The 26,762-nt window shown below is 37.7% G+C and overlaps 2 protein-coding genes and 1 pseudogene across 11 annotated transcripts in view; 2 read left to right on the forward strand and 1 right to left on the reverse strand.

Annotated features, from left to right (window-relative positions):
• The window catches only part of LRCH3 (leucine rich repeats and calponin homology domain containing 3), a 128,960-nt gene extending 112,432 nt beyond the window's left edge, over positions 1-16,528 (forward strand). For 4 of the 6 annotated variants that reach the window (XM_060099388.1, XM_060099390.1, XM_060099389.1 and 1 more), the window contains 3 exons: positions 584-721; positions 6,934-7,011; positions 10,493-13,563. In XM_060099388.1, coding sequence (XP_059955371.1) covers positions 584-721; positions 6,934-7,011; positions 10,493-10,693 — 417 coding nt within the window. In that variant the 3' untranslated portion in view covers positions 10,694-13,563. The other 2 variants (XM_060099391.1, XM_060099393.1) reach the window with 1 other exon arrangement.
• A 2,338-nt stretch (positions 16,529-18,866) lies between these two features.
• On the forward strand, positions 18,867-19,206 carry LOC132491273 (large ribosomal subunit protein eL37-like; annotated as a pseudogene).
• A 3,880-nt stretch (positions 19,207-23,086) lies between these two features.
• Positions 23,087-26,762, reverse strand: part of IQCG (IQ motif containing G) — a 47,955-nt gene continuing 44,279 nt past the window's right edge. For 4 of the 5 annotated variants that reach the window (XM_060099394.1, XM_060099396.1, XM_060099395.1 and 1 more), the window contains 3 exons: positions 26,135-26,266; positions 24,931-25,032; positions 23,087-23,509 (listed from right to left, as the gene is read on the reverse strand). In XM_060099394.1, the coding sequence (XP_059955377.1) occupies positions 23,369-23,509; positions 24,931-25,032; positions 26,135-26,266 (375 nt within the window). In that variant the 3' untranslated portion in view covers positions 23,087-23,368. The remainder of the gene's footprint in view (positions 23,510-24,930; positions 25,033-26,134; positions 26,267-26,762) is intronic. The other variant, XM_060099397.1, reaches the window with a different exon arrangement.

The following is a 26,762-nucleotide window of genomic DNA, read 5'->3' on the forward strand; positions in this document are numbered from 1 at the left end:
GATCCTGGTGTAGCCCATATCCTGGCATCACTTGTTCATTTGACTTATAATTTTTAATAGAATCAACAAGTGCCCATTGTGTGCTGTGATGCACATTGTGTGATGAATTTTTTCACTTATTTACTAGGAAAATGAGATGGGTTATTCCATAAAGCTCAACCCCTGACCCTACTCATTTAAAATTTTTTTCTGCCTCATGATTTAAAGAAATCTTGTTAGAGTAATAATAATTCATATGTATGTACACATATACATATATTGATACATACCACACTTACATCATACATAGTGTTTATTTTAAAATTGGATCTAGTTATTTTTTGTTTTTTAGTCAGAAAATTATAAATGAATTCTGTTGTGGAACTTTGCAGCACTGTCACCTGGCTGCCATATATATATATATATATATATGATCTCCTTAAGTTATTGACTTAGGATAGAAAGATAAAATAGAGATTGTGGTACTTAAGTTATTTGCTTTTTAACTTGATTTCTAATTTAAAATATTCCATTGTGACTCCATTATGTCCTGTGTGTCAGCCACTCTTGAATTAATATATTTCACATTTTCCTGTTCTTTTAGCATATTGAGTACCGGTTAAAAGTATCTCTGCCTTGTGATCTTGGAGCAGCTCTAACCGATGGTGTTGTTCTTTGCCATTTGGCCAATCATGTGCGGCCTCGATCTGTCCCAAGCATTCACGTTCCCTCACCAGCTGTAGTAAGTTTATAATGCTTAAAAAAAGTTGGCTCTTCATCAGACATTTGTTAAGTACAGAGGCAGGCACTGTGCAGAATGCTAAGGGTACAAATATGAATAGAGTCCAGCCCCTGCCTTCCGGGTCTCACTTATACTAGAGAAAAAGTAGGCATGTAAACAATAACTTAACAGCTGTGTGTGATGTTATAAAAGAGGTATGTAAGAAGTGTGCTATGGGAATACAAAAAAGGGGCCACTTCAACTCTGCCTGGAAAGTTCAGGAAAGCCTTCCCAGAGGAGGTAAAATTTGAACTAATTCTTGATGTATGAGTAGGAATTTGCCAGCAGTACAGAGAGGGAGAACCGCATTCTGGGCATAGTATTCCTAGACCAAAAAGCTAAGGAAGATCATGGTGTATTCAAGGATTTCTTAAGTTGTTCAGAATAGATCATTCACAAGGTGTTGGTGTAAATGACAGAGGATGTAGCTAGAGAGGTAAGCTAAGGGCCATGTGACAAGGGCCTCATGTCCCATGTCAGGGAGATAGAAGTTTATCTTAGTATAGACAATCAGGAAACACAGAAAGAATTTGAGAGGAATAATGTGATTATAATTGCAGTTTAGAATGATGAATATTTCAGGGATAGAAGTGACATAATTGAGGGACCAACCTCAGGTGGAAAATGAGGCAGAATATGCATTCAAGATGACTGGCACGTTTTTTTTTAGACTGCTGGTTAGATATGGACATCAGTATCAGGATGGCAACCCACAAGAGAAAGAGCAAGTTTTAGATTGACACAACTCTCCTTTTTCTTCCTTCAAAATTTTTAAATATTTTTTTCCATTCTTTTTAATTTATTTATTTGGCTGCATCGGGTCTTCGTTGCAGCATGCAAGATCTTTATTGCAGCAGGTGGCTCTTTCATCGTGGCAGGGGTTCTCTTCATTGCAGGCTTCTTTCTAGTTGTGGTGTGTGGGCTCAGTAGTTGCGGCACACACCTTCAAATTTTTATTAAGAAAGATTTCAAACCTTGAGAAAAACTGAAAGAATAACACAAAGAATACCCTTAAAGCCGCCACCTAGAGCTGACATTCACTGCATCTTGCCATCTTGCTTTGTCTGTATTTATGCGTGTTCATATGTGTGTGTATTTTAATTGCACGATTTAACAGTTGCAGATGTTATAACACCTTACCCCCTAAAGATTTCTGAGAATTGTCCTAGGCCACCTTGCTCTTACCCGTAGCCTGAAGCCAGGGATGAACAATGTGGTGGCTGAGCCCTCTTCCTCAAGGTGGGAGTGCGATGTGATTCATTCACAGGGCTCCCTATGGGATCAGGCTGAAACTGAGAAGGGACCGCTCTGAGCCCTTAGCAGCCAGCAGGGAGTCGGGGTAGGAAATGAGGATGGGTGCAAAGGCTAAGCACAGAGACACTGGGTGAGGCACCAACAGCATCCACTGGTTACATCCAGATTTCCCCACCTGCTCCTCGCCCCTCACTAGTCCGCACACACAACAGGAGGTAATCAAGGTTTCCACAGTGCATTTGATGATCATTTGATGTTGTGACAGCTCTTTTGATGAGTCTGAATGGATAGTGTGCATCGTGTCTAACCTTTTCAGAGGTTTTGCCCTCATCTCATTTTCTGGTCACTTGTTGTTATTTAGCACATACTTCCTGATGCAAATCCTTTACTCAAATTGCAGTTGTATCTAGGCCTATAGCTTGCCACTCTGGACATTCATCTTGCTGCCTCCCCAGATGCAAATCGTTTAAGTCTCCCAAGGACCTTTGATTCTAATTATAAAGGCTGCTTTGTTACCAAGGTCCCAAGAGGCTGATATGGCCCTTTCCCCTCTAGCATATCCAAAAACAGAGTCATGCATTTGCTTCTAAAGAAAATAGGTAGCCATTTTTTATTTAGTGACCTCAGAAAACAGGCATTCAGCTTTGTGTAGAAAAGGCAGAGAGGAACATTAGCGCTACCGAATCAACTATGCCCCCCAAAGACTTGAAAGACTTGGTTTTGCTCCTAAAGGTGGTGATTAAGAGAACAGGAATTGACATGCTGTTTGGCAATGCCAGAAGGGGAAGGGCTTATTCATACTTTGCATTCTTCCCAGTTTCTGTCAACTGAATTAAGAAAAATAAATTTTTTTAGTAATAAAAAAAAGACAAATGTATCATTCTTCATTTTCAGGGAAAATACTTAGGAAGTAGCAAGGAGCTCATGTAGAAAGTGGAATATGAGAGTAAGGGTGACTGAGGTTCTTTATCTTCATCAACCAAACATAGTGCCTTTCATTTAAGAATGTAAAATATTTACATACAGGAAAAATAAAACTATTTTATCAATGTTAAACCACTTAGAGACATAAAACACATGGACCTTCTTGTCAAAGAAACATGATATAACATGAAATTAGAGCATTTAAAACTTGCTAACGAAATCAACAACAACATTTAATCATATTTATTGAGCAGCTAGTCAGTGGTAGGCATTCTGAACAGGATGAAAGGTACAGAGATGAGTTACAAGTGGTCCATTCTCTCAAGAACATGAATTCCTCTTAAAAAGTAAAATAAATAAAAGAACTCTTTCCTGAAATAGTATCCTCGACACTTAAAAGCAAGTAGGCCTACTAAATAAAATTGTTTAAGAGGGGATCTTTTGGGTTAATAAATGACCTATAAAGTTGAGAAACACCTCAGTATGTAAAAATTCCCAAATTATAACATTTGGGAGTGGAAAAATGGACTCTGAGTCAACCAGATGAAAACCATCCAGTATTTTAATTAAAAGCAAAAAAAAAACCCTCACTTTTAAATTATGATACTGATTATTATGAATAAGTCAATATTGCTTTAATGGGGATACTGTTACAGTACTAGATTTCAGTATAAATATTTATATCTATTATTCCTTCATACTGAATTGCTCTCCCTCATATTAGACTATTTCTCCCCTTATTTTGTTCTTCTGACCATACAGAGAGCTTTGTAACTTACTTTCTTAGAGATTTTTCCTGATGAGAATATAAAATTAAAGCCAAATACAAATGAAAAACCATAGCAGTTTCTTTGTGGCTACATTAACACATAGTAATTTATTGTAATTCTTTGAAAAGCTGCTAATTAGATCTCTGAGTGTAACTTATAAAACACTTTCATGATGTACTGTATGAACCAGGCTCCCCCCCCCCCCGCCCCAGTTCAAGAAATGATCCCTCATTGTAAGGGGAGGTCATAAGTCCAGGTATTTCAAAAGAAACTCAGAAGGGCACTTGTACTTGTAACCATTAGGTTATAATTCATCTTTCTTTGTTATTTTGGGAGGATCTATGATGTATGATAAACTGCTGTTCGATTGTTCAATAGGCATAGGTTTTAAGCAGTACAGTTCACATTGTTAGAAGTGCACTATTGAATCATATAAAAAAATCATTACAAATATTGTGATGTGACAACTCATTGAAAGAACCATATCACCATGGAAGATGACCTGAAAAAATGCTGAATCATTTCAGTTTTCAAATAGCAAAATCATTTATTTCTTGTTCCTTTCAGTCTAGTTCCTTTCCTCTTGCTGAAGTTATTTACTTTCTTCCCCAAAACCCACATAAGATTTCTTATTCAGATCGGGCTGTACATTACAGGAATGAAACAGGCTCTACATGGCTATCCAAAACCATGTTTTATGTCATCCGAAGTTCTGGAAAAGCTTTTGGGGGTAGCAGGTTCCTCTGATATTTGACTTAAGGCAAAATCATGAGTCCTTCTACACTCCAGAGTGATAGGGAGTCTACACCCCTCGGTCCTTTTAACTAGCCATTCCATTGGACACATACAGAGCGGGGATGTGTAGCCTGGGATTCATGCACTTCTAGGGCTTCCAGCACTCGTTGAACTCCCTAAAATTGTATGCATGTGTATTCTTCCCAAGAGTAGATTCACAGCTTTCATCAGACTATAAGAAGGAGTTGTATCCCAATTATGAAACACTGACCTACATCCCTAGGATTTAGACATGCTAAGAGAAGGAATGACTGGAGACAGATGATGGTTCCCCACTCCATTTCCCTTTCATCAGTCAGAAATCTGCTCTTTGTAGGGGAAATCTCAAAGGAATCTTTTTATTCTACTCCTCAACCCCCCACCCACACACATTTAGGGTGCTAGTACTCCTCATAGAGATAATGCTGAGTTGGACCCCAGGATCACTATTCTGAGCTTTCTTTTCTTTTTGTCTTAAATGGTGGTGACTCTTGGACCAGTTTCTTACTTAGCAACACGAACTCTATCTTTTTATCCTTTCTTTTGCACAGAAGGAAACTTGTTTTTCTGCCTATGCAGTAAGACCTATTTCACTCTGCCCTTCCAACATCTAAGGGAGATGTTTCAGAAATGTAGGGGTCCTTCTTTTACAGAACGACATGCCCAGGTCCCCTTCTTTTGCTAGAGTCTCACATTCATGATCCACCTGTGCACACGATGCCCCTAGCCTTCTCTCCCAAACTCAGATCAAGATCCTGGTCTGCTTAGCTAAGGTCCCTTCAGAATAAGGGAAGCTAGTTGCATTGATTCTGCTTCCATTTCTACTGGTATATGGAGAGGGAGTTTCTAGCTAATGAAAAATTCTTCTAAGTGAAAAGCAGCTGTCCTATGTTTTCTTTGCCCAGTTTCTCTTAAAGTTAAGCCCATGTCCCAATAGCTTTCACCACAGTGACTTTTCTATTACGCCTCAATTCACCTTACCTAACTCTTAACTAGCAAGGAGTTAAAACCATAGCATCACTCCTACCATGAAAACCCGCTCTTTCACATGTAAAAAGTCTAAGAGAAGTAGCCCAGCTCCAGTGTGAATTAGCCAGTGTGAACCCCCATGATTGTTTTTCTCCTTCTGTTAAGCAGATTCTGATTCTATTTATGTTTCACTTTTTTTTTACTTTTTTACCTCAGTTAAAGAACTTGGCATAGGCAAGAAGGGGTGCTCTCCATGGAAACCTGTTATCTTCTTTCTAGACTTAATTTTGAAAGCTTTTCAATTTGAAATTTTAAAATTATTATTACTCTCCTTCCATCTCAGTTGTTGCCTTTTATAAAACTTTTATGATAAAGCCAATCCTAGTGTCTGCTGCGTTTCTCAGGCCAAGATTATAGTTCGTTCAACCACTACTATGTAGTTATCTTATTTCCTCTCTTCTTGGCAACAGTATGATATTCCATCTTTGAAGAAAACCCAGATATTCACAAGTGAAACCGTTTTTTTTTCTAGAGATGGTACAGGCTTTCATCTGCTTTGTAAAAACCACAGGTCAGATTTCCTGCAAATGTTTGGCTTCCATGCCTGATACATAAACCAACAGATGAATTTGAAAAATTGAGTTTGTTAATCACTTTGGGAAATGAGATTCAGATTTCTTTCTTACATGATAACCCTACTTGGCAAAAAATTTTATCACTTTAGGTCATGTGATACAACTATGTTCTAGTCATCAGAGATCTTTTCAGAAAAGCAAGCTTACTAGTTAGTGACTAGGGAAATTTCCTATGGGAAATTTTCACCCTTTGGAAAATGGTTCTTTAATCCAATCTTTTAAAATTCAAATGTTTAAAAAATTTTAAATATAACCATTGAGTAGAGACATGATGCATCTGTAACATATTTATGAGCAAAGGCTATTGATTTTTTTTTATTATTATTACTGTTTTCTTTAAAAAGACTGAAAGGAAATGAACCAAAGTGTTAATAACTATGATTATATTTGAATGACTGAGCTGTGGGTAATAATTTTCTTGTTATTCCTCCAAATTTTCTTTGGTGTATATTGCTTTAAAGTGGAAAAAAATTAAACCATCCTCCTAAAATTTCTCTATTTAGCACTTGCCTTACAAAAATCAAAGCCCATGTCTAAAGTAGGGGGTGGCAAACTATGGGCCACAGGCCAGTACCTATTTTTGTAAATAAAGTTTTATTAGAACACAGTCACTCTTATTTGTTTATATATTGTCTGTGGTTGCTTTCAAGCTCTTAGCAGATTTGAGTAGTTGCAACAGATCATATGGCCGTGAGGCCTAACAACTTTATTATCTGATTCTTTAAGAAAAAGTTTACTGACCCTCTGGTGTAGAACATTTAGTTTATGAAGCAGTTGGCAAGAGTATTTTTAGTTAGCAAATTTTTTTAAACTTTGCTAATAACACCACGTTTTCTTTCCTTTGCAGCCTAAATTAACAATGGCAAAATGCAGACGAAATGTGGAGAATTTCCTCGAAGCTTGCAGAAAAATTGGTGTACCTCAGGTAATAAATTTATCATATTTTATGTTGCTAAATAAATTTGGGTATTATTTTCTTAAAATCTTTTAGAAATGCAGGTATCTAAAATCTTACAGGGTAGGTCTGAGCTAAGTTGATAATTACTAACATGATTTTGTGTTACTAGAGTCAGTCATTATATTTTGAGCAGTTTCCCTTAATTATTTCCAAGGACCAAGCAAAGAAATCATATACACATGAATTTCAATATGTTGTAGTAAGTAATTAGTGCTAAGTAATCAAAAATAGTTATTCTGATTTTTCCTAAATGCCCCACTTGCTGATTGACTTGTGTACAACTTCATACACAGTAGAGTCTGTGCTTCAGAATAAGTGCATCTCAGACTAAGAATGCTTCAGTTGGCTTCAGTTTTTTAACACTTGCTTTAAGAATGCTTCAGTTGGCTTCAGTTTTTTAACACTTGCTTTAATGCTTTTAAAAAATGTTTATTTTGAAATAATTTTAGGCTTTGAGAAATGTTGCAAAATATCACAGAGAGATACTGTATACACTTCACCTAGGTTCCTGGACTGTTAATATCTAACATAAATGTAAACATAGTATGTCATCCAAACCAATAAACACGTAGACAGTGCTGTTGACTAAATTGCAGACTTTATTCAGACTTTACCAGTTTTCCACTAAGCCCTTTGGAACTGAACACACAAGAGGCCATTTCTAGTCACTTGTCCTGCTCTTGAGATTTTTTGCTTCCAGGTTCCTCAGAGCTTTATTGCCCTTTAATAGTACAAATAGTTAAACTTTTACCCTTTAAAAAACAATTATGTTAAGTGTGGCACTCTTAAAAAATATTATATATAGTGACATATAGAGATAAATTTAAAGAAATAAAAACTGGTGCCATTTGATACTTTTTTCATTAACTACAACCATTACAGTTCTTGTCACCATATTTTGTCCAACATTCAAGGAGAAAAACATGACACTTTTCTATCACCTTCTTAATTAGCTGTCAGAAACCTACTATTGGCCCCTGGACTCAACAAGTCCACTGTTTCTCTCGATGTTAAGCCCTTGTCCCAAGGGCTTTTCCTGACAATGACTCATTTTACCCAGTTCACCATTCCTCTCTTTAACTAACATGAGTTGAGAAGGTCAAAGCATCATTTGTCCAATGAACACCTTTCCCTTTCAGCTCTTTCACAAAGTGGAAGAGAGCCCAGCTCCACAGAGCAGCTGCGCTAGCCAGTGTTAATTCCCATGAGTGTTTTTTCTCCTTTTATTAAGTAGATTGTGATTCTACTACTTATTTTTTACTTTTTTCTTTTGCATTTTTTAAGCTGAGTTATAAAATAACTGAAATTTACATTTAGTGGTAGCTAGCAAGGATCTTTTTTGTTCCTGTGGACAAATTCAAAGCAAATGTATTACCTTTATATCATATTGTTTTCTGAAGGCTCATCATCTCTTTTAGAACTAACCATTTTTAAACATATTGAGAGCATTAATAAGGTTTCTAGATAAATAGCATACATTTCTCCATATTAACAGGCAGGTTCTAATATTCACATGTACACTCTAACATTCAGTGTTTCCCTTATGCCTACTTGAGATGATCCTACCTGACCATCACAAGCATGCCCAGTACCTGCCCCAGTTCCATAGCACAGTGTCTTTGAACAAGAGAATGTGGCATGGGTTGGTGCAGGGAATGGGACCAGAGGAAAAATATGAGTGATTAAAAAGAGGCACCACATACCTAGAGAGAAGAGTGCTGAAAACGGCCCCACACGGCAAGATGTGCTGGCACACTTAGCCTATGTCAGACCTGTAAAGGACTTCTTACAGTCATTGTACATGTACTCTGGGCTTTACAGAACTGTCATCTGTCTCAGATTTAAAGTCTATACACTGAAATTCTTTTAGAATATAACCGCCATTGGTCAACAAAATCAAAAACAGTGTGCCTTTTAAAGCATGCATTTTATTCCACCATTTGCCAAGCAGTGGTTAACAGTATTTATTTGAAGGCAGGAGATAGAAAAAATACAATTTTAAAAGACTGGGTACTAAAAAAAAAAAAGACTGGGTATTTTTTCCAGGGTGGTTTTAGACTGGAGTTCTTGACACATCCTCCTTCCCCTCCCTTTCCCCCCACCAGAAAGAGTAAATGGACATTCCATATGGGCCACCTCTTCCTTCTCCACTCCTGCCTTCCACCCAAGTCTCACCACCACCATCACTAACACTTTCAGATGGGTTCCTGTTATGCTGCTACTTCTGCTAAAACAGTTGATCATTTTCGTTAAACAAAATGAAGGAAAATGAATAAATACAAACTCGTAGGTTTAAACTAGCATTCTCAGGTCCCTCTGCCATGGGAGGGAAGAAGAAACCTATACCTCTTCTTCTTCCTTTGTTCTCCCCTACTTCTGGGCATTATGACCTTTACCTAAACATGACCACCTGCTATGTTTCACTTGTAAATAAAATCAGGGATGTAATAATGATCACTTTTGAAAACAGATAACATAAAACTTAATATTGAAAAATTTGTCAGATCTTCTGTCCAGAAAACATGTATAAAGGTGAATGATTTCCCTTATCAGTATAACTTTTTAAATGTTTACAAGTTAAATTATGAATGAAACATTGAAGAATAAAGTGATTGTTAAAAACCTCCAATAAGGTTGGGCATATGGATAGTCTCTTTATTATTATGCTTTTATTAAATATATGTTACATTCAAAAAACTATAGTTGGTGATAAAAACTTCTGAGTCCAGTATCTTATGTTCTGGAGTTATTATATGTTATGTGTGAAAGAATATTTTCCTGTTATCAAGTCCAGTAATGCTTTTATTTATTTAATTTCTTAATCTGTGAACTGGAGGGTTTGGATGATCTCTAAGGCCCATTACAACTCTAGATTCATTTTGTACAATTAGTAAACAAGACTTGGTTAAGATGGACTTGACTTGATTTTTAGAGGAACACCAAGTCATTCAGTACACCTGACTTCCAGGTAATAAGTTTCCCCTAATTATTATGCTTTCTTCATTCTTTGAACCTTCTTGACTCACCTGGCTTTCTCCAAAAACTTCCATCTCCTCAGCCCACCCCCAGGTTTTGTCCTTGCTTTCTGGCCTATTTTTTGTTAATAGGGAAGAATGAATCGAGAAAGAGGTTGGCTCACCCACTCAACCACTCTCAGGCCTCACATAACCCTAAGTCAGCATCCACCTCTGTTCATTTTATCCTGAATGTTCATACTAATCACCAACAATTTTATTCTGCTATTTAGTAGTAAAATCAAGCTGAGCACATAGAGGATTCTTTGTGGCTTTGTTTTTCAGCATTTTGATTCATCATAATAAAAAATGTTATGGGATATGTTTCTTTGAATATGACTGAGATGATCATATTGAATTCTATACTCAAATCTGTATTTCTGATCCACTGACTTTATTTTTCTGTTTTCCTTTCCTGCTCACACTTTGGACAGGACAATCTTTGTTCCCCTTCTGACATCCTTCAGCTAAACCTCAGCGTAAAAAGAACTGTTGAAACACTACTTTCTCTTGGGGCACATTCAGAAGAATCCAGTTTTGTCTCTCTATCTATCCAGCTTTTGGGTTTTGTGGCATTTTATTGTACTTTAATGTTAACTCTCTGTATGTTTTATTACTGGATCTTCCCCCTCTAGCCGAAAGTGCATTCCAGTGATTTTTCCATCTCATTCCTGTGCTTGGTAAAGGAGGTTTGTTTCTCATTCAAAAGTATTTACATATGTGCTTTTTTTTAATTGGTTAGCCATCAAAGAGCTAACCAATAAAGTAGATAAATTCTTTCCTCATGTGTCCAGATGAGCAGCTTATCATATTAGGAAGCATTTATGATTGCTAACAAAGAGCAGAAAGACCAGTATATTTTCTTCTGCTCATTTGTCCATTCTCCTGGCCTATATGTGGCCTTGTTTCTCTTATCATAAATGCTGAGCAGGGTCTACTAATACAATCCTGAGCCTGTTGTTAGAATATGACTTAGAACTTTATTTCCAAATGGCATAATAAAGTTTCCATCTGGCCTTCTTTCCATGCCTCAACACAACTTAAGTGTTGAAATTGTGAGAAGTATTAAAATTACGAGTTGCTGAACTTTTCAACAGCCGTTCATGAGGAAACAGTTGTACCCCTTATGTTCTGGGGAGCACCTGGTCACTTAGATCTCTGCATTGAGCTGTGCCCTGAAATCCTGAAATCTGTCTTTATTGGTAGGCACAAGTCCACCTAATAAGCATCTGCTCTCTGGACATCTGGAAGGCACTGGCCATTTAATCTTAATAATTTTAATTTGATCAGAATGTTCAGTCCAAAGATAATGTAGGTTCCCTAGATTGCTCTTCTGAGCCCATTGTGTACATTGGAAACAGTACACAAGCAAATTATCTGGAGCTGACCTTTCAGGGGTAGGCACCTGTCTGCACATTTATTATGTTTATTATCTTTAACTTCACTTCTAGAATCCTATTTAGAATTTAAAATTGGAATTTATGTAATTTCCAATATATTTGAACCATCTTAATAGGTGAACTTATATTTGATAGGCTGTTGAGGAGATTATTTCTGAACAGTAGCAGGTAAAGAATTAGGCAGCAATCTCTGTTCTGTACCCAAGGCAATGAATGCCTCTTTCAGAATGCTTAGTATATTAGCTGCTAGCCTTAATGCTTGAAAGTACTTTATAATTGCATTCAGATTCTGGTTCTCATAAATAGTGTTTCTGAACATTCAGGAATCTCTGAACTCTGTTAAGAAAATTGGACAACTGAACTCACGTATGAAGGAAGATTGTGAGGAACCATATCATGTTGTAGAAGTCAATCTGAGGATCTGATTGCTTTGGTTTTCTTTCATATTAAATGGGAAAATTATTTAACACATTAAAAACCTTTTATTTTTAATGCTGAAACATTGAACACTGTGTTGAAAACAGCAGTAGTGCCTTTTGGAGTTGAGGGGAGGTTTTTTTTTAAGATGTCTCTGAGTCAGAGATCATTCAGTTTTGTGAAGTTCTGTCCCTTTAAAAAAACACATGGTGTTTTTTGTGGTTTTGGGGGAGTAATGGTGCATTCTCTTCAGAACAGAGTTCCCTCTAAGCCAGCTAGAAGGTAAATGTGCATCTGGAAAGCATAAGCCACTGAGGGAATGTGTAAGCCACGGGCTTACAGGTCGCAGGGTACCCCTGGAAACAGAGATCAAGGAATCGGCCTCAGAGGAAATATGTCTCCCCCCAGAGTAAAACACCCTGCAGGTTCATTTTAAGTATAGTTAATCTGTACTTCAGTTGTACTCAGAAGATTTATTCAAAGTTGCTAGTTTCTTAAGATCAAAAGATTCCATTTACCTTGTTTTATCAAGGTAAGTATTAAATAAAAAGAAAGTGATTAAGAAGCACAAGTACCAATAACGGTTCATAAAACATACTTGTTATATTTTTTATTGCAACTGGTTTTGTAAAACTTCCTAATAATATATTAAGTGCCAATGAAAAGCTGAGAAAAATCCAGTTATCTTCTTTTATAAGTATGTATAGTCTTTTTCAGTAGAACCAGAATTCCACTTTCATTCCTTTAAGAGTAACCTCTTCTTTCTTTCATCTAATCAATGATAGATGTTATTCTTATGATATGCCTTTTTGTCTTACAAGAAAGGATTAACCAAACACATTAATGAGGTAATAAACAAGATAGAAGTAATTTAACTTGCTTAAGCAAACATGTAAATGCTTTTCAAATATATGTTAATTAATGTGTTCCTGACTAAGCTCACATCATAGTTCTCCAGCATAATTTAATCCATTAAATACCAGGATATAAAATACTTTTTCAAATATAATTTCTTTATTTAAGTTCTGTAATTCAAGTTTTTAAGTAATTCAAACCGGGCCTTCCGTGAATTATCCAGTGTAGGGGACAATTTCTCAAATACTTCTAAATCTCAAGGATATACTTCAGTTTCTTCCTGTGATCCCTGCCTGGTCTGAGAACCTGATTTTCATAGTCAGGACTAAATGTAGAGAGCATTCCTCTCTCATGCAGTCTGAGTTATGGCATGAAACTATCTTGCATTCCAATGGTTTGTAATTTCCAAAGCGCTTTCTCCTACAATGTTATATCTTTAGGCTTCAGCCATCCGGTAACTTGGAACTGTTTTTCTATTTTCACCTGCCTCATTTTACTGATCTGCATTGCTCTTCTATTTATCAGCGGTGAAGGATGCTGCTTTTATTCCATAGTAGTATGTTTATCTTCTGTTGTATGTAAAAGTGTATGTAACTTGTCCATTTTCTAATATTCAAAATGATCTGTATGTACTTTTAGATGTATTAATAAAAAAAAAGTGACGAGTGTCAGGTACCATCTCTGTGTAACTCATATTAACAGAGGTCAGATTCTCAGGTACTGACTTCTCGTATCTCAGTTCATTATTATGAGGGAGAGAAGAGATGCTTATTTTTTCTTTTCAGTTCTGTGATGTTCATCCTCTTTTCTCTTCTGTTTGTTTTTATGTTACATTGTCCCATTTCAGGAGCAATTATGTTTGCCTCTCCACATTTTAGAAGAGAAAGGTTTGAGCCAGGTTGCGCTGACGGTCCAGGCTCTCCTGGAACTTGCCCCGCCCAAGCAGCAGCAGCACCAGTTATCTGCTGTGTAAGGACTCCCAGCACCGTGGGCGTTGGCCTGGCCAAAACGAAACAGGACAGCGTGACTGCTGCTGTGAGCCGTCTGCTTAACAAAGCGCTTACATGTTCTTAAAAGGGACTGTTTGCATGATTCCTAACAGGAATATTTTGCTTCATTTCTCCATTTTAGGGGAGGTTATATCCATTTGCATTGAATTGTTTATGAAGACACGGTTGGTTTTCACAAATGAAACTTAATTCTGTCATTATTGAGAACCCAACACTGAAGCCTAACCTGGCTGTGCTTTTCTAGAGAGTAGGCTTTTTCACATACTGAAGACTATCTTCTCAGAAGGATATTTGTCTCTCTTGAAGGCACAGCCATGCTGTTATCTTTCCCTATTTCCAAGCCCTCTGGAATCCACTAGTTTCTAAACGTGGTTGTTCATTAGAATCTCCTGGAGAATTTGTTAAAGTACAGATTCTCACTCGGTTGGTCTAGAGTGAGGCCTGGGTATCTGCATTTCAACAAACATTCCAGGTGTTTCATGTAGTGGAAACCATTGTTCCAAGCTAGATATTTGTATAATTTGGGGGGAGTAATGACTTCACCATGTTTTTCAGCTCTATTATGACTACTTGGACTGTTCTGTCCAAGGTAAAATAAAAATAATGTAGAAGGTCTAGATTTTGCATAGTAAAACAATGAAACAGATACTGTTGCATTTAAGGCCAGTGTCCTAGGCCTCCCCCCAGCTCCAGTCCACCACCACTTAGAGGATGGTTCCATGTATCATCCCACTATTATCTAAACATTATAATCAAGCACTCTACACACAGGGTCCAGATCTTTAAGCTGGTAGCTTGTGGCACTCTGCATCCTGTGTGTTGACTTCACTGAGCTCACCCCTTCTCCCCTGCAAGCTGCTCCCAGGATACCTGGACCTGCAAACACCTTCCAGTCACAGCAGATGCACTTCCAGCTCCCCAAATAACAGAAGATTATGAAAATAAAGTAAAAGCCAAGCTTCTTACATTTTTTTCAGCTAACTGCCAATTTCCGTAGCTGAGTTAAAGCACTTGTGGCATTTTAAAAACAGCTTGCTGTCTTTTCATCTAGCCATCTAGCTCCCCAACCAGTGCCTTATTTACTCAATTATGGGTGCAGTAAAAGGGCCCAAGGGCTCAGACAAAACAAAACCAGGAGCCCTAATTCAAGTCTAAGCCACTTGGGTCTTTCTTCCCCTATTTTTTGAGACCCTTTTAGTTGTCAGTGATATCTTCTGATATTCACTGCCTTTGTAAATCAAGTAAATAGAGTAAGTGAAGATACTAGTTATCTAGGTTCTTTCCTGTTGTTAACTGTTCTGGGGTTTCTTTACCAGTCCATGCATTTAAGAATAATGTTCTCTCGTTTTATCATGTAGCAGCATCTAAAAGTAACTCTGGATAAAATCATGTTGAGTATCTGGCCAAAATAATGTTTTCTCCTTGTTGTCACAGGTTTAAACTTATATAACACAAAACATCTGAGCTCAAAGCCCAATCCTTCAGGGTCCTTATGAAACAAAAGTAAAATGTGTTTTAAATGCTTAGAGCCAGACCCCATTATATTTACAGTTCCAAACAGACCCACCAGTCAGAGGACTTGTTTAGAATTTAGCTGTGTATATTTTTAAACTCTAGGTATTTTTACTTCTAGTCAACATTAAACCTCAGTACAATCTCCAAATTATAGACAGCCATTTGAAATGAAACTCAGCAAAGGACAGGACTGTTTGTCACATAGTTGCAAGGGATAATCCCAGTCAGCATACATAATGCAACATTTGGAACATTTGTGACTAATTTTCCCATAGGAATAATTGGAATTTTCAAGGTATTTCAAATTTTATACATAGCATGAAACCTTATTCATATATTTTTATCAGACTAATTCAAATTTATATTTGAATAGTTAGAAAATATTTGTTTACAGTTTTGGTTGATAATGAAAGAAAAATATAAAATATATTGAATGTCTTTTCTATGTCAAGATGCAAAACAAGTCATGATGTTTTTGTTGGAAAATTTTTGTACTCAGTGTTTTGTATATACCTTTTTTTTTTAACTGGAAAGAAAATTTAATATTTAGCCTTGCTAGACTCTAACATAAGATGAAGATGACTTTGTTACAATTCCACCTGACCATTTATGAACTTCCTACTGAAGCAGTGACCTTCCCAGCGCCGAAGAGTGAATGAAGAAAAGGCTAAGTGCCCGCCCACCAGGGCCCCTGCTAAGGGTGGAGATTTTAAGTCAGCAGGTTTCTGGGCTTTCAGTCTCATACTTGCTTAGCACTCCAAACCAATTTTCTCTGGAAACAACTCATGGGAGGAAGGGCCTTTGTATTTGACTAGAATAGAATAGGACACTTAGTAGTAGTAGGTCACTTTCCTTAATAGCTTTTGAAAATACAGCCTTACAGCTAATCAAGGAGTCTGATTTCTCTACTTGATAAAAGTACAGCAGTGACTAATGTATGACTACGCTGACGAGTATGATGAACTTTTTAAAACTAAGCGCTTAAATGGTTATAGAAATGAAGGAGAACATGGATATTCAGAAACGTTTTTATATACATATTGCAGTAAGGTGGTTTACAGCAGATTTCATTTTATTTCTGAAAATGTTGTAAACATGTAATTAGTAAAAGATTTTGTAAAACATTGTCCTATATTTGTATGTCTGTAAATATAATGCATAAGTTCTAAGAATAAATATGTCAGTATCATGTATGTTATTTTAAATTGCCTGTATGCCACTTTACACATTGACATTAAAATAAAAGACAACACTTCAATAGCATGAAATAAAGGCTGATTTGAAAATGTTCATACCTAAAGCATGGTTTCCTTGGCAAAAATAAAAGGGTAAATTCTTTGATGGAACATCAGTAGAAACTGGGTCCTCATAATGGTCCCTTGAGATCAAAATATACTTTTTTAAGGAAGTATACATATCAGTAGTGTCCTGTATTTGGATTTAGATATAAGGCTTAATTTTGAAATATATGTGACCCATTTGAAAGACTTTTCTCAGAAATTACCAACTATGCTATAGGGAGAGCTTTAGCATTCCAAGACATTCTATTCTGATCAATCAAGCAAGGCAAGAATGACCCAATGGGCTCATTCTCTGTTAGCAGGAGAGAGAGAGAATGACAATCAATCAGCCTTATATCCAGTCACAGATTAGGTATTTTCACATGCTTTGCCTCTTTTAGTCTTAATACCCCATAAGGTGAGAGTTACTGAGTAAGCAAAGCAGGTATAGGCCCTACTGTCTCACGTCTCAGCAATATCTCCAAACTCATCTCCCCACTGACCTGTGTCCCCTGTCTTTCCTGTGTGTGAGCTGTATATCCTGACATCTCATTTCTGTCTTGTATTTATCATTTATATCCTTACCTATTTCCCAGAAAAGGAGCTGAAGCAGCTTATAATAAGATACATGTTCTATGTGACACCCCCCCATAAAAACAGTAAAGTGATAATAAATTTAAAAGGCAGGCAGGAACCAACCTTCATTAAAACTTTATTGTGTATGTATTATTCTAGACACTTGATAAACATCATCTTGTAGTTCCTACTGAACACCACTTTTGCTCATAAGAGTGTCATTTATTACACTAGAAGGAATCAATAGCAGAATAACTGAGGCAGAAGAATGGATAAGTGCCCTGGAAAACAGGATGGTGGAATTCACTGCCATGGAACAGAATAAAGAAAAAAAGAATGAAAAGAAATGAAGACAGCCTAAGAGACCTCTGGGACAACATTAAACACACCAAAATTCACATTATAAAAGTCCCAGAAAGAAAAGAGAAGGGACCCAAGAAAATATTTGAAGACGTTATAGTCAAAAACTTCCCTAACACGGGAAATGAAATAGCCACCCAAGTCCAGGAAGTGCAGAGAGTCCCAGGCAGCATAAACCCAAGGAGAAACATGCCGGGACATATAGTAATCAAATTGATAAAAATTATTAAAAGCACCAAGGGGAAAAAAAACATACAAGGGAACTCCCATAAAGTTAACAGGTGATGTCTCAGCAGAAACTACAAGCCAGAAGGAGTGGCACGATATACTTAAAGTGATGAAAGGGAAGAACTTAAAACCAAGATCACTCTACCTGGCAAGGATCTCATTCAGATTTGATGGAGAAAGCAAAAGCTTTACATACAAGCAAAATCTAAGAGAATTCAGCACCACCAAACCAGCTCTACAACAAATGATAAAGGAACTTCTCTAAGTGGGAAACACAAGAGAAGAAAAGGTCCTACCAAAAACAAACCCATAGCAATGAAGAAAATGGTAATAGGAACATAAATGATAATTACCTTACACATGAATGGATTAAATGCTCCAACTAAAAGACACAGGCTCACTGAATGGATACAGAAACAAGACCCATATATATGCTGTCTACAAGAGACCCACTTCAGACCAAGGGACACATACAGACTGAAAGCGAGGGGATGGAAAAAGATATTCCATGCAAATGGATATCAAAAGAAAGCTGGAGTAGCAATACTCGTATCAGATAAAACAGACTTTAAAATAAAGAATGTTACAAAAGACAAGGAGGGACACTACATAATGATCAAGAGATCAATCCAAGAAGAAGATACAGCAATTATAAATATATATGCACCCAACGTAGGAGCACCTCAATACATAAGGCAACTGCTAACAGCTATAAAAGAGGAAATCAGCAGTAACACAGTAACAGTGGGGGACATTAACACTTTACTTACACCAATGGACAGATCATCCACACAGAAAATTAATAAGGAAACACAAGCTTTAAATGACACAATAGACCAGAGAGATTTAATTGATATTTATAGGACATTCCATCCAAAAACAGCAGATTACACTTTTTTCTCAAGTGCACACAGAACATTCTCCAGGATAGATCACACCTTGGGTCACAAATCAAGCCTCGGTGAATTTAAGAAAACTGAAATCATATCAAGCATCTTTTCCGACCACAACGCTATGAGATTAGAAATGAATTACAGGGAAAAAACCATAAAAACACAAACACATGGAGGCTAAACAATACATTACTAAATAACCAAGAGATCACTGAAGAAATCAGAGGAAATAAAAAAATACCTAGAGCTCTTTGGTCTCGGTGGCAGAAGCGAGATGATGAAGGGAACGTTCTCTTTTGGGAAGCGTCAGAGTAAGACGCACACGTGCCGCCGCTGTGGCTCTAAGGCCTACCACCTTCAGAAGTCGACCTGTGGTAAATGTGGCTACCTGCCAAGCGGAAGAGGAAGTATAACTGGAGTGCTAAAGCTAAAAGACGAAATACCACCGGGACTGGTCGAATGAGGCACCTAAAAATTGTATACCGCAGATTCAGGCATGGATTCCGTGAAGGAACAACACCTAAACCCAAGAGGGCAGTTGTTGCAGCATCCAGTTCATCTTAAGGATTTCAATTATTAGTCACGCAATAAATGTTCTGGTTTTGAAAGAAAAAAAAAAAACCTAGAGGCAAATGACAAAAAAAACATGACAATCCAAAACCTATGGGATGCAGCAAAAGCAGTTATAAGAGGGAAGTTTATAGTAATACAATCCTACCTCAAGAAACAAGAAAAATCTCAAACAATCTAACCTTACACCTAAAGGAACTAGAGAAAGAAGAACAAACAAAACCCAAAGTAAGTAGAAGGAAAGAAATCATAAAGATCAGAGCAGAAATAAATGAAATAGAAACAAAACAATAGCAAAGGTCAATGAAACTAAAAGCTGGTTCTTTGAGAAGATAAACAAAATTGAAAAACCTCTAGCCAGACTCATCAAGAAAAAGAGGGAGAGGACTCAAATCAATAAAAATTAGAAATTAAAAAGGAGAAGTTACAACAGACACCGCAGAAATACAAAGCATTATAAGAGACTACTACAAGCAACTCTATGCCAAAAAAATAGACAACCTGGAAAAAAGTGGACAAATTCTTAGAATGGTATAACCTTCCAAGACTGAACCAGGAAGAAATAGAAAATATAAACAGACCAATCACAAGTAATGAAATTGAAACTCTGATTAAAAATCCTCCAACAAACAGAAGTCCAGGACCAGATGGCTTCGCAGGTGAATTCTATCAAAGATTTAGAAAAGAGCTAACACCCATCTTCCAAAAAATTGCAGAGGAAGGAACACTCCTAAACTCATTCTGTGAGCCACCATCACCCTGATACCAAGACCAGACAAAGATACTACAAAAAAAGAAAATTACAAACCAATATCACTGAGTATAGATACAAAAATCCTCAACAAATACTAGCAAACAGAATCCAGCAACACATTAAAAGGATCATACACCATGATCAACTGGGATTTATCCCAGTGATGCAAGGATTCTTCAATATACACAAATCAATCAATGTGATACACCATATTAACAAATTGAAGAACAAAAACCATATGATCATCTCAACAGATGCAGAAAAAGCTTTTGACAAAATTCAACACCCATTTATGATAAAAGCTATCCAAAAAGTGGGCATAGAGGGAACCTACCTCAACATAATAAAGGCCATATACAACAAACCCACAGCAAACATCATTCTCAATGGTGAAAAACTGAAACAATTTCTGCTAAGATCAGGAACAAGACAAGGTTGCCCACTCTCACCACTATTATTCAACATAGTTTTTGGAAGTTTTAGCCACGTAATCAGAGAAGAAAAAGAAATAAAAGGAATCCAAGTCGGAAAAGAAGAAGTAAAACTGTCACTGTTTGCAGATGACGTGAAACCATACATAGAGAATCCTAAAGATGCCACTAGAAAACTACTAGAGCTAATCACTGAATTTGGTAAAGTTGCAGGATACAAAATTAATGTACAGAAATCTCTTTCATTCCTATACACTAACAATGAAAGATCAGAAAGAGAAAGTAAGGAAACAATCCCATTCACCATTACAACAAAAAGAATAAAATATCTAGGAATAAACCTACCTAAGGAGGTAAAAGACCTATACTCAGAAAACTATAAGACACTGATGAAAGAAATCAAAGATGACACAAACAGGTACAGAGATATACCATGTTCTTGGATTGGAAGAATCAATATTGTGAAAATGACTATACTACCCAAAGCAATCTACAGGTTCAATGCAATCCCTATTAAATTACCAATGGCATTTTTTACAGAACTAGAACAAAAATCTTAAAATTTGTATGGAGACACAAAAAAACCCGAATAGCTAAAGCAATCTTGAGGGAAAAAAATGGAGCTGGAGGAATCAGACTCCCTGACTTTGGGCTATACTACAAAGTTACAGTAATTAAGACCATATGGTACTGGCACAAAAACAGAAATACAGATCAATGGAACAGGATAGCCCAGAGATAAACCCACACACCTATGGTCACCTAATCTCTGACAAAGGAGGCAAGGATATACAATTGAGAAAAGACAGTCTCTTCTATAAGTGGTGCTGGGAAAACTGGACAGCTACATATAAAAGAATGAAATTAGTACACTCCCTAACACCATACACAAAAATAGACTCAAAATGGATTAAAGACCTAAATGTAAGGCCAGACACTATAAAACTCTTAGAGGTAAACACAGGAAGAACACTCTTTGACATAAATCACAGCAAGATCTTTTTTGACCTACCTCCTAGAGTAACGGAAATAAAAACAAATAAACAAATGGGACCTAATGAAACTTAAAAGCTTTTGCACAGCAAAGGAAACTATAAACAAGAAGAAAAGATAACCCTCAGAATGGGAGAAAATAATCGCAAATGAATCAACGGACAAAGGATTAATCTCCAAAATGTATAAATAGCTCATGCAGCTCAATATTAAAAAAACAGGGGCTTCCCTAGTGGCACAGTGGTTGAGAGTCCGCCTGCCAACGCAGGGGACACGGGTTTGTGCTCCGGTCTGGGAAGATCCCACATGCCATGGAGCGGCTGGGCCTATGAGCCATGGCCACTGAGCCTGCGCATCCGGAGCCTGTGCTCCGCAACGGGAGAGGCCACAACAGTGAGAGGCCCGCGTACCGCAAAAAAAAAAAAATTTTTTTTAAATTTAAAAATGGGCAGAAGACCTAAATAGACATTTCTCCAAAGAAGATATACAGATTGCCAACAAACACATGAAAAGCTGCCCAACGTCACTGATTATTAGAGAAATGCAAATCAAAACTACAATGAGGTATCATCTCACACTGGTTACAATGGGCATCATCAGAAAATCTACAGACAACAAGTGCTCGAGAGAGTGTGGAGAAAAGGGAACCCTCTTGCACTGTTGGTGGGAATGTAAATTGATACAGCCACTATGGAGAACAGGATGGAGATTCCTTAAAAAACTAAAAATAGAATCACCATATGACCCAGAAATCCCACTACTGGGCATATACCCAGAGAAAACCATATTTCAAAAAGACACATGCACCCCAGTGTTCACTGCAGCACTACTTACAATAGCCAGGACACGGAAGCAACCTAAATGCCCATCGACAGACAAATGGATAAAGAAGATGTGGTACATATATACAATGGAATATTACTCAGCCATAAAAAGAAATGAAATTGGGTCATTTGTAGAGACGTGGATGGACCTAGAGACTGTCATACAGAGTGCAGTCAGAAAGAGAAAAATGGGGCTTCCCTGGTGGCACAGTGGTTGGGAGTCTGCCTGCTAATGCAGGGGACACGGGTTCGAGCCTTGGTCTGGGAGGGTCCCGCATGCCACGGAGTGGCTGGGCCCGTGAGCCACAACTACTGAGCCTGCGCGTCTGGAGCCTGTGCTCTGCAACAAGAGGCCGCCATAGTGAGAGGCCTGCGCACCGCGATGAAGATTGGCCCCCGCTTGCCACAACTAGAGAAAGCCCTCGCACAGAAACAAAGATGCAACACAGCAAAAATAAATAAATTAAATTAATAAACTCCTACCCCCAACATCTAAAAAAAAAAAAAAAAAAAGAAAGAGGAAAATGAATATTGTATATTAATGCATATATGTGGAACCTAAAAAAATGGTACAGATGAACCGGTTTGCAGGGCAGAAATAGAGACACAGATGTAGAGAACAAATGTATGGACACCAAGGGGGGAAAGTGGCAGGGGGTGGTGGTGTGATGAATTGGGAGATTGGGATTGACATGTATACAGTAATATATATATAATAGATAAGTAATAAGAACCTGCTGTATAAAAAATAAATGAGATGCCAAAAAAAAAGGGTGTCATATATGACACTCTTTGCTCCTAAGTGCCATTTTTCACTATAGGCAACTTGAATAAAGTCAGAATCAGAGACATTACAGGAATTACTGAAGTTTTAATGTATTACTATAACTAGGATTATGTACTTTTTTTTCTGGTGAGAAAGAGCAAGAGGAATCTTCACAAGACTCCTAGAAATATTTCTTCCCAGGAATTTTTTTTTCAAATTATGAAGAAGCTCTGAATCCACAGTATAATCCTAATTCAGGGTTTGAAAACTAGTATAACAGTCAAGGTGACCTAGTATAACCAGGCCTTACCTGGGAATGTCCAAATAGGAAACAACCTGTAGATGAGTTATCTGTGATGGTAAAAGATGTTTCTTACTCTCTTCAGGTCCTCCTTCCCACCTCCAAAACACCAGCAGAAAAGACAGAAGATAACTTGGTCACTTCTTGCCTCTCCGCTTGTCCTTGTCTTTGCCTTTACCTTTACCTTTTGAATCCTTGCCGTCATCTTTGTCCTTCTTGGGCATTTTGAAACCACCAATTTCCTTCCGCACCACAGTGCCTCGCCACCAGGCCTGGAGCTGGAAGAGGACAGGGAAGCGGGTACAGTTTGTAGTATGCCTGACAAACTGCATTCTTTCTACATAAGGCGATTGTTTTTTCATAAACTAACTTCTGTGAAGATGGTCTCTGAGACACAGAAGTGGCCAAGCATGCTATCCTTGAACAATGCTTGCCTGTTGTGCAGGACCCAGAGCTTAAGTTCTGGACTCTAAAGTTTTCAAGGAGTAAAAATAAAGAAAAGGGATCTGATTAGGCCTATCTTTCCCTTACACTTAGAAACCTGAGTCCCTTGTACTGCTGCTCTTTATGAACATCCAAGTTCCCTAAATCTAACAACCATTTGATCCAAAAGGGATGCTAGTTACCTGGACCACAGGCAAAAGCAAGAACTCAGTCAAAAATGTGCAGATAATCTAGTGATTTCAGTAGGTTTCCTGGTGCATTTCAATCTCTAATGATTGATGAAAGGATCAAAACTCCCCTTCAAAAAGGATTTAGTTAGCTCCCTTGAATATCTTAGTCATTAGACACAACTGTTCTAAATACAGTCTGGTCTACTTTCAAATCAGATTAAGCTCCAAAGACTGGGAGCAAATCCACTAATGAAAAGAAAACAAAAGTGGTCTTCAGCTGCCTCTTACAGTTTTGCTCTAAATTGAGGAATCCTGACAAATAGAAAACACCAGAGAAGCTCAATAAATACTTGCTAACTATACATCTGACTCCTAATGGAAAGCTCAAGTTTGGGTTTAAATACCTGGTCCTGAATGTACTTCAAAGTTTACTGCCTTAATGCACCCACTAATATACATCCCAAACCACAGCTTGCACACTGTAGGGTCTCAGCAGATACTCTTCTTTCAGAGAGAAGGGCAATTGTCAAAACTACAGTTTTTGTCCAGCTGATGTTATTCTTGCTTGAAAATATTTCCCAGAATCTGACTTGCCAGTTTCATCATCACTAATATACACAAATTCATATAAAACTCTCTCTCTTTTTTTCTGAACTGCTACTTAATCACCTTCATCTTTTTTGAAAACAGCTCTTTATCTGAACCTAGCAGATAGCCTGGACTGACTTATAAATAGGATTTTAAGAAGTAGTAGTATATTAAAAAGAATTCCTTTAAGAGCTGTTTTGGTTAGAAATAGTATTCATAAGTTTGACCTCTGGGCACAAGTTCTAGGTTTTGCTTCCACTGCTAACCACCTCTTCCTTCCTGGATTAAAAATTGGGGGCATGTCCTTTTCTCTTAACTGTCTCCCTGCACCACGGACCGTGTGTTGGCAAAGTCCAATTATTAGGCCATGCTTCCTCACAGATTTCCTGTTCCACGTGTGATAATAAACGAGAGATGCTCTGCATTCCTCAGTGTTTGGCCAGCTACAGAACTGAAAAAGCCCCAAGATGCCAATTACCAAGATGCCCGTTTTCTACCTTTATGATGCTCTTTAATTCCAAGTGATCCTGTTCTATCTTCTTCCGGGTCTTCTCCTTTTTTATACGATCTTCAATTATGACTTGTTCATATTCCCTTATCTGCAAAAGTAGACATCAATCATATGTTACAGGACTTGCTCACTAAGCTGTGGCCCAGCCAGCCCAGGTTTTTTGTGGGTTTTTTTTTTTTTTGTCTGCACCACATAACTTGTGGGATCTCAGTTTCCCAACCAGGGATTGAACCCCAGCCATGGCAGTGAAAGCCTGGAATTCTAACCACTAGGCCACCAGGGAATTCCCCAGCCCTGCATTTTTAATATAAAACTTTAAAATGAACCATGCCAGGACTTCCCTGGTGGCACAATTATTAAGAATCCACCTGCCAATGCAGGGGACACAGGTTCGAGCCCTGGTCGGGGAAGATCCCACATGCTGCGGAGCAACTAAGCCCGTGCGCCACAACTACTGAGCCTGCACTCTAGAGCCCATGAGCCACAACTACTGAAGCCCGTGTGCCACAACTACTGAAGCCCGTGTGCCTAGAGCCCGTGCTCCGCAACAAGAGAAGCCACCGCAATGAGAAACCCATGCACCACAACGAAGAGTGGCCCCTGCTCGCCGCAACTAGAGAATGCCCACACGCAGCAACGAAGACCAATGTAACAAAAAAAAATTAATTAATTAATTTTAAAAAATGCCCTCTTCTTTAAAAAAAAATGAAATACTAACTTGATGTGTGGCTAATGACATCAAAATAATTAATTTTAAAAAACTAATAGAATGTATACCTACAAATAGCAGCCATCTTTTAAAAGAGAAATTTGAGTTCTACATTTATTCAATGATGAAACCATAATCAGAAGCTTTTTATAAATCATCATTTATAAATTATCTTCAGAGGTCATAAAGCAGAAATAAAAACAGTATCTAGCTCAAGGAGTTGGGGAGGGTTAAATAAGTTATATATGTAAAATACTAGAAAAGTGCCCGGGACAGATTAAGCAATATAAAGTGTCGGCTGCTGCTATTATTATTCCCATCAATGAGGATGTCATCATCATCATCATCATCAAGAAAGAATCCTAGTGGTTTACATGCATACCACGTTGTGACCAGAAATAGTATCCCCCAGCTACTGTTGCTTAGCTACCACCCATTCCTCAGTGCTCTGCCTTACAGTATTTAGTCTCTGCTTCCTTACCGTCTTTGCAAGTTCTTGAAGGTGTGCTAAGTCTCTGGCCTTAGCAGCTTTGAGAGCATTTAGTTCATTCTGTTTCATTTCTGTGTCCTTATCAAATTTCTCCATCCAGAACTCTAGCTTCTCCTCAAGTTTCTACTTGGAAAAAAACATTAAAATATGGCTCTACCAGACACAAAACAGTATATACTGTATGAAATCATTTATATAAGGTTGAAGAACAAGCACAACTTTTCTATAGTGATAGAAGTCAGAATGATGGTTACTTTTGGGGGGAGGGTTAGTTTATTGATTGGGAATGAGGCAGGAGGGAGACTTCGGGGATGCTGTAAATGTGTTCTATGTTTCTGTCTGGATGGTGGTTACAGGGGTGCTTAACCATATTCATCAAACTATATACTTAATATTTGTGTACTTTGTGTGTGTTATTATCAATTTTAAAACAGGTGTGGGGACTTCCCTGGTGGTCCAGTGGGTAAGACTCTACACTCCCAATGCAGGGGGCCTGGGTTTGATCCTTGGTCAAGGAACTAGATCCCACATGCATGCCGCAACTAAGAGTTTGCATGCTGCAACTAAGAGTCCACATGCTGTAACTAAGAAGTCCACATGCCACAACTAAAGATCCCGC

This window comes from Mesoplodon densirostris, chromosome 5 (assembly GCF_025265405.1).
Source record: "Mesoplodon densirostris isolate mMesDen1 chromosome 5, mMesDen1 primary haplotype, whole genome shotgun sequence".
NCBI classification, from domain to species: domain Eukaryota; kingdom Metazoa; phylum Chordata; class Mammalia; order Artiodactyla; family Ziphiidae; genus Mesoplodon; species Mesoplodon densirostris.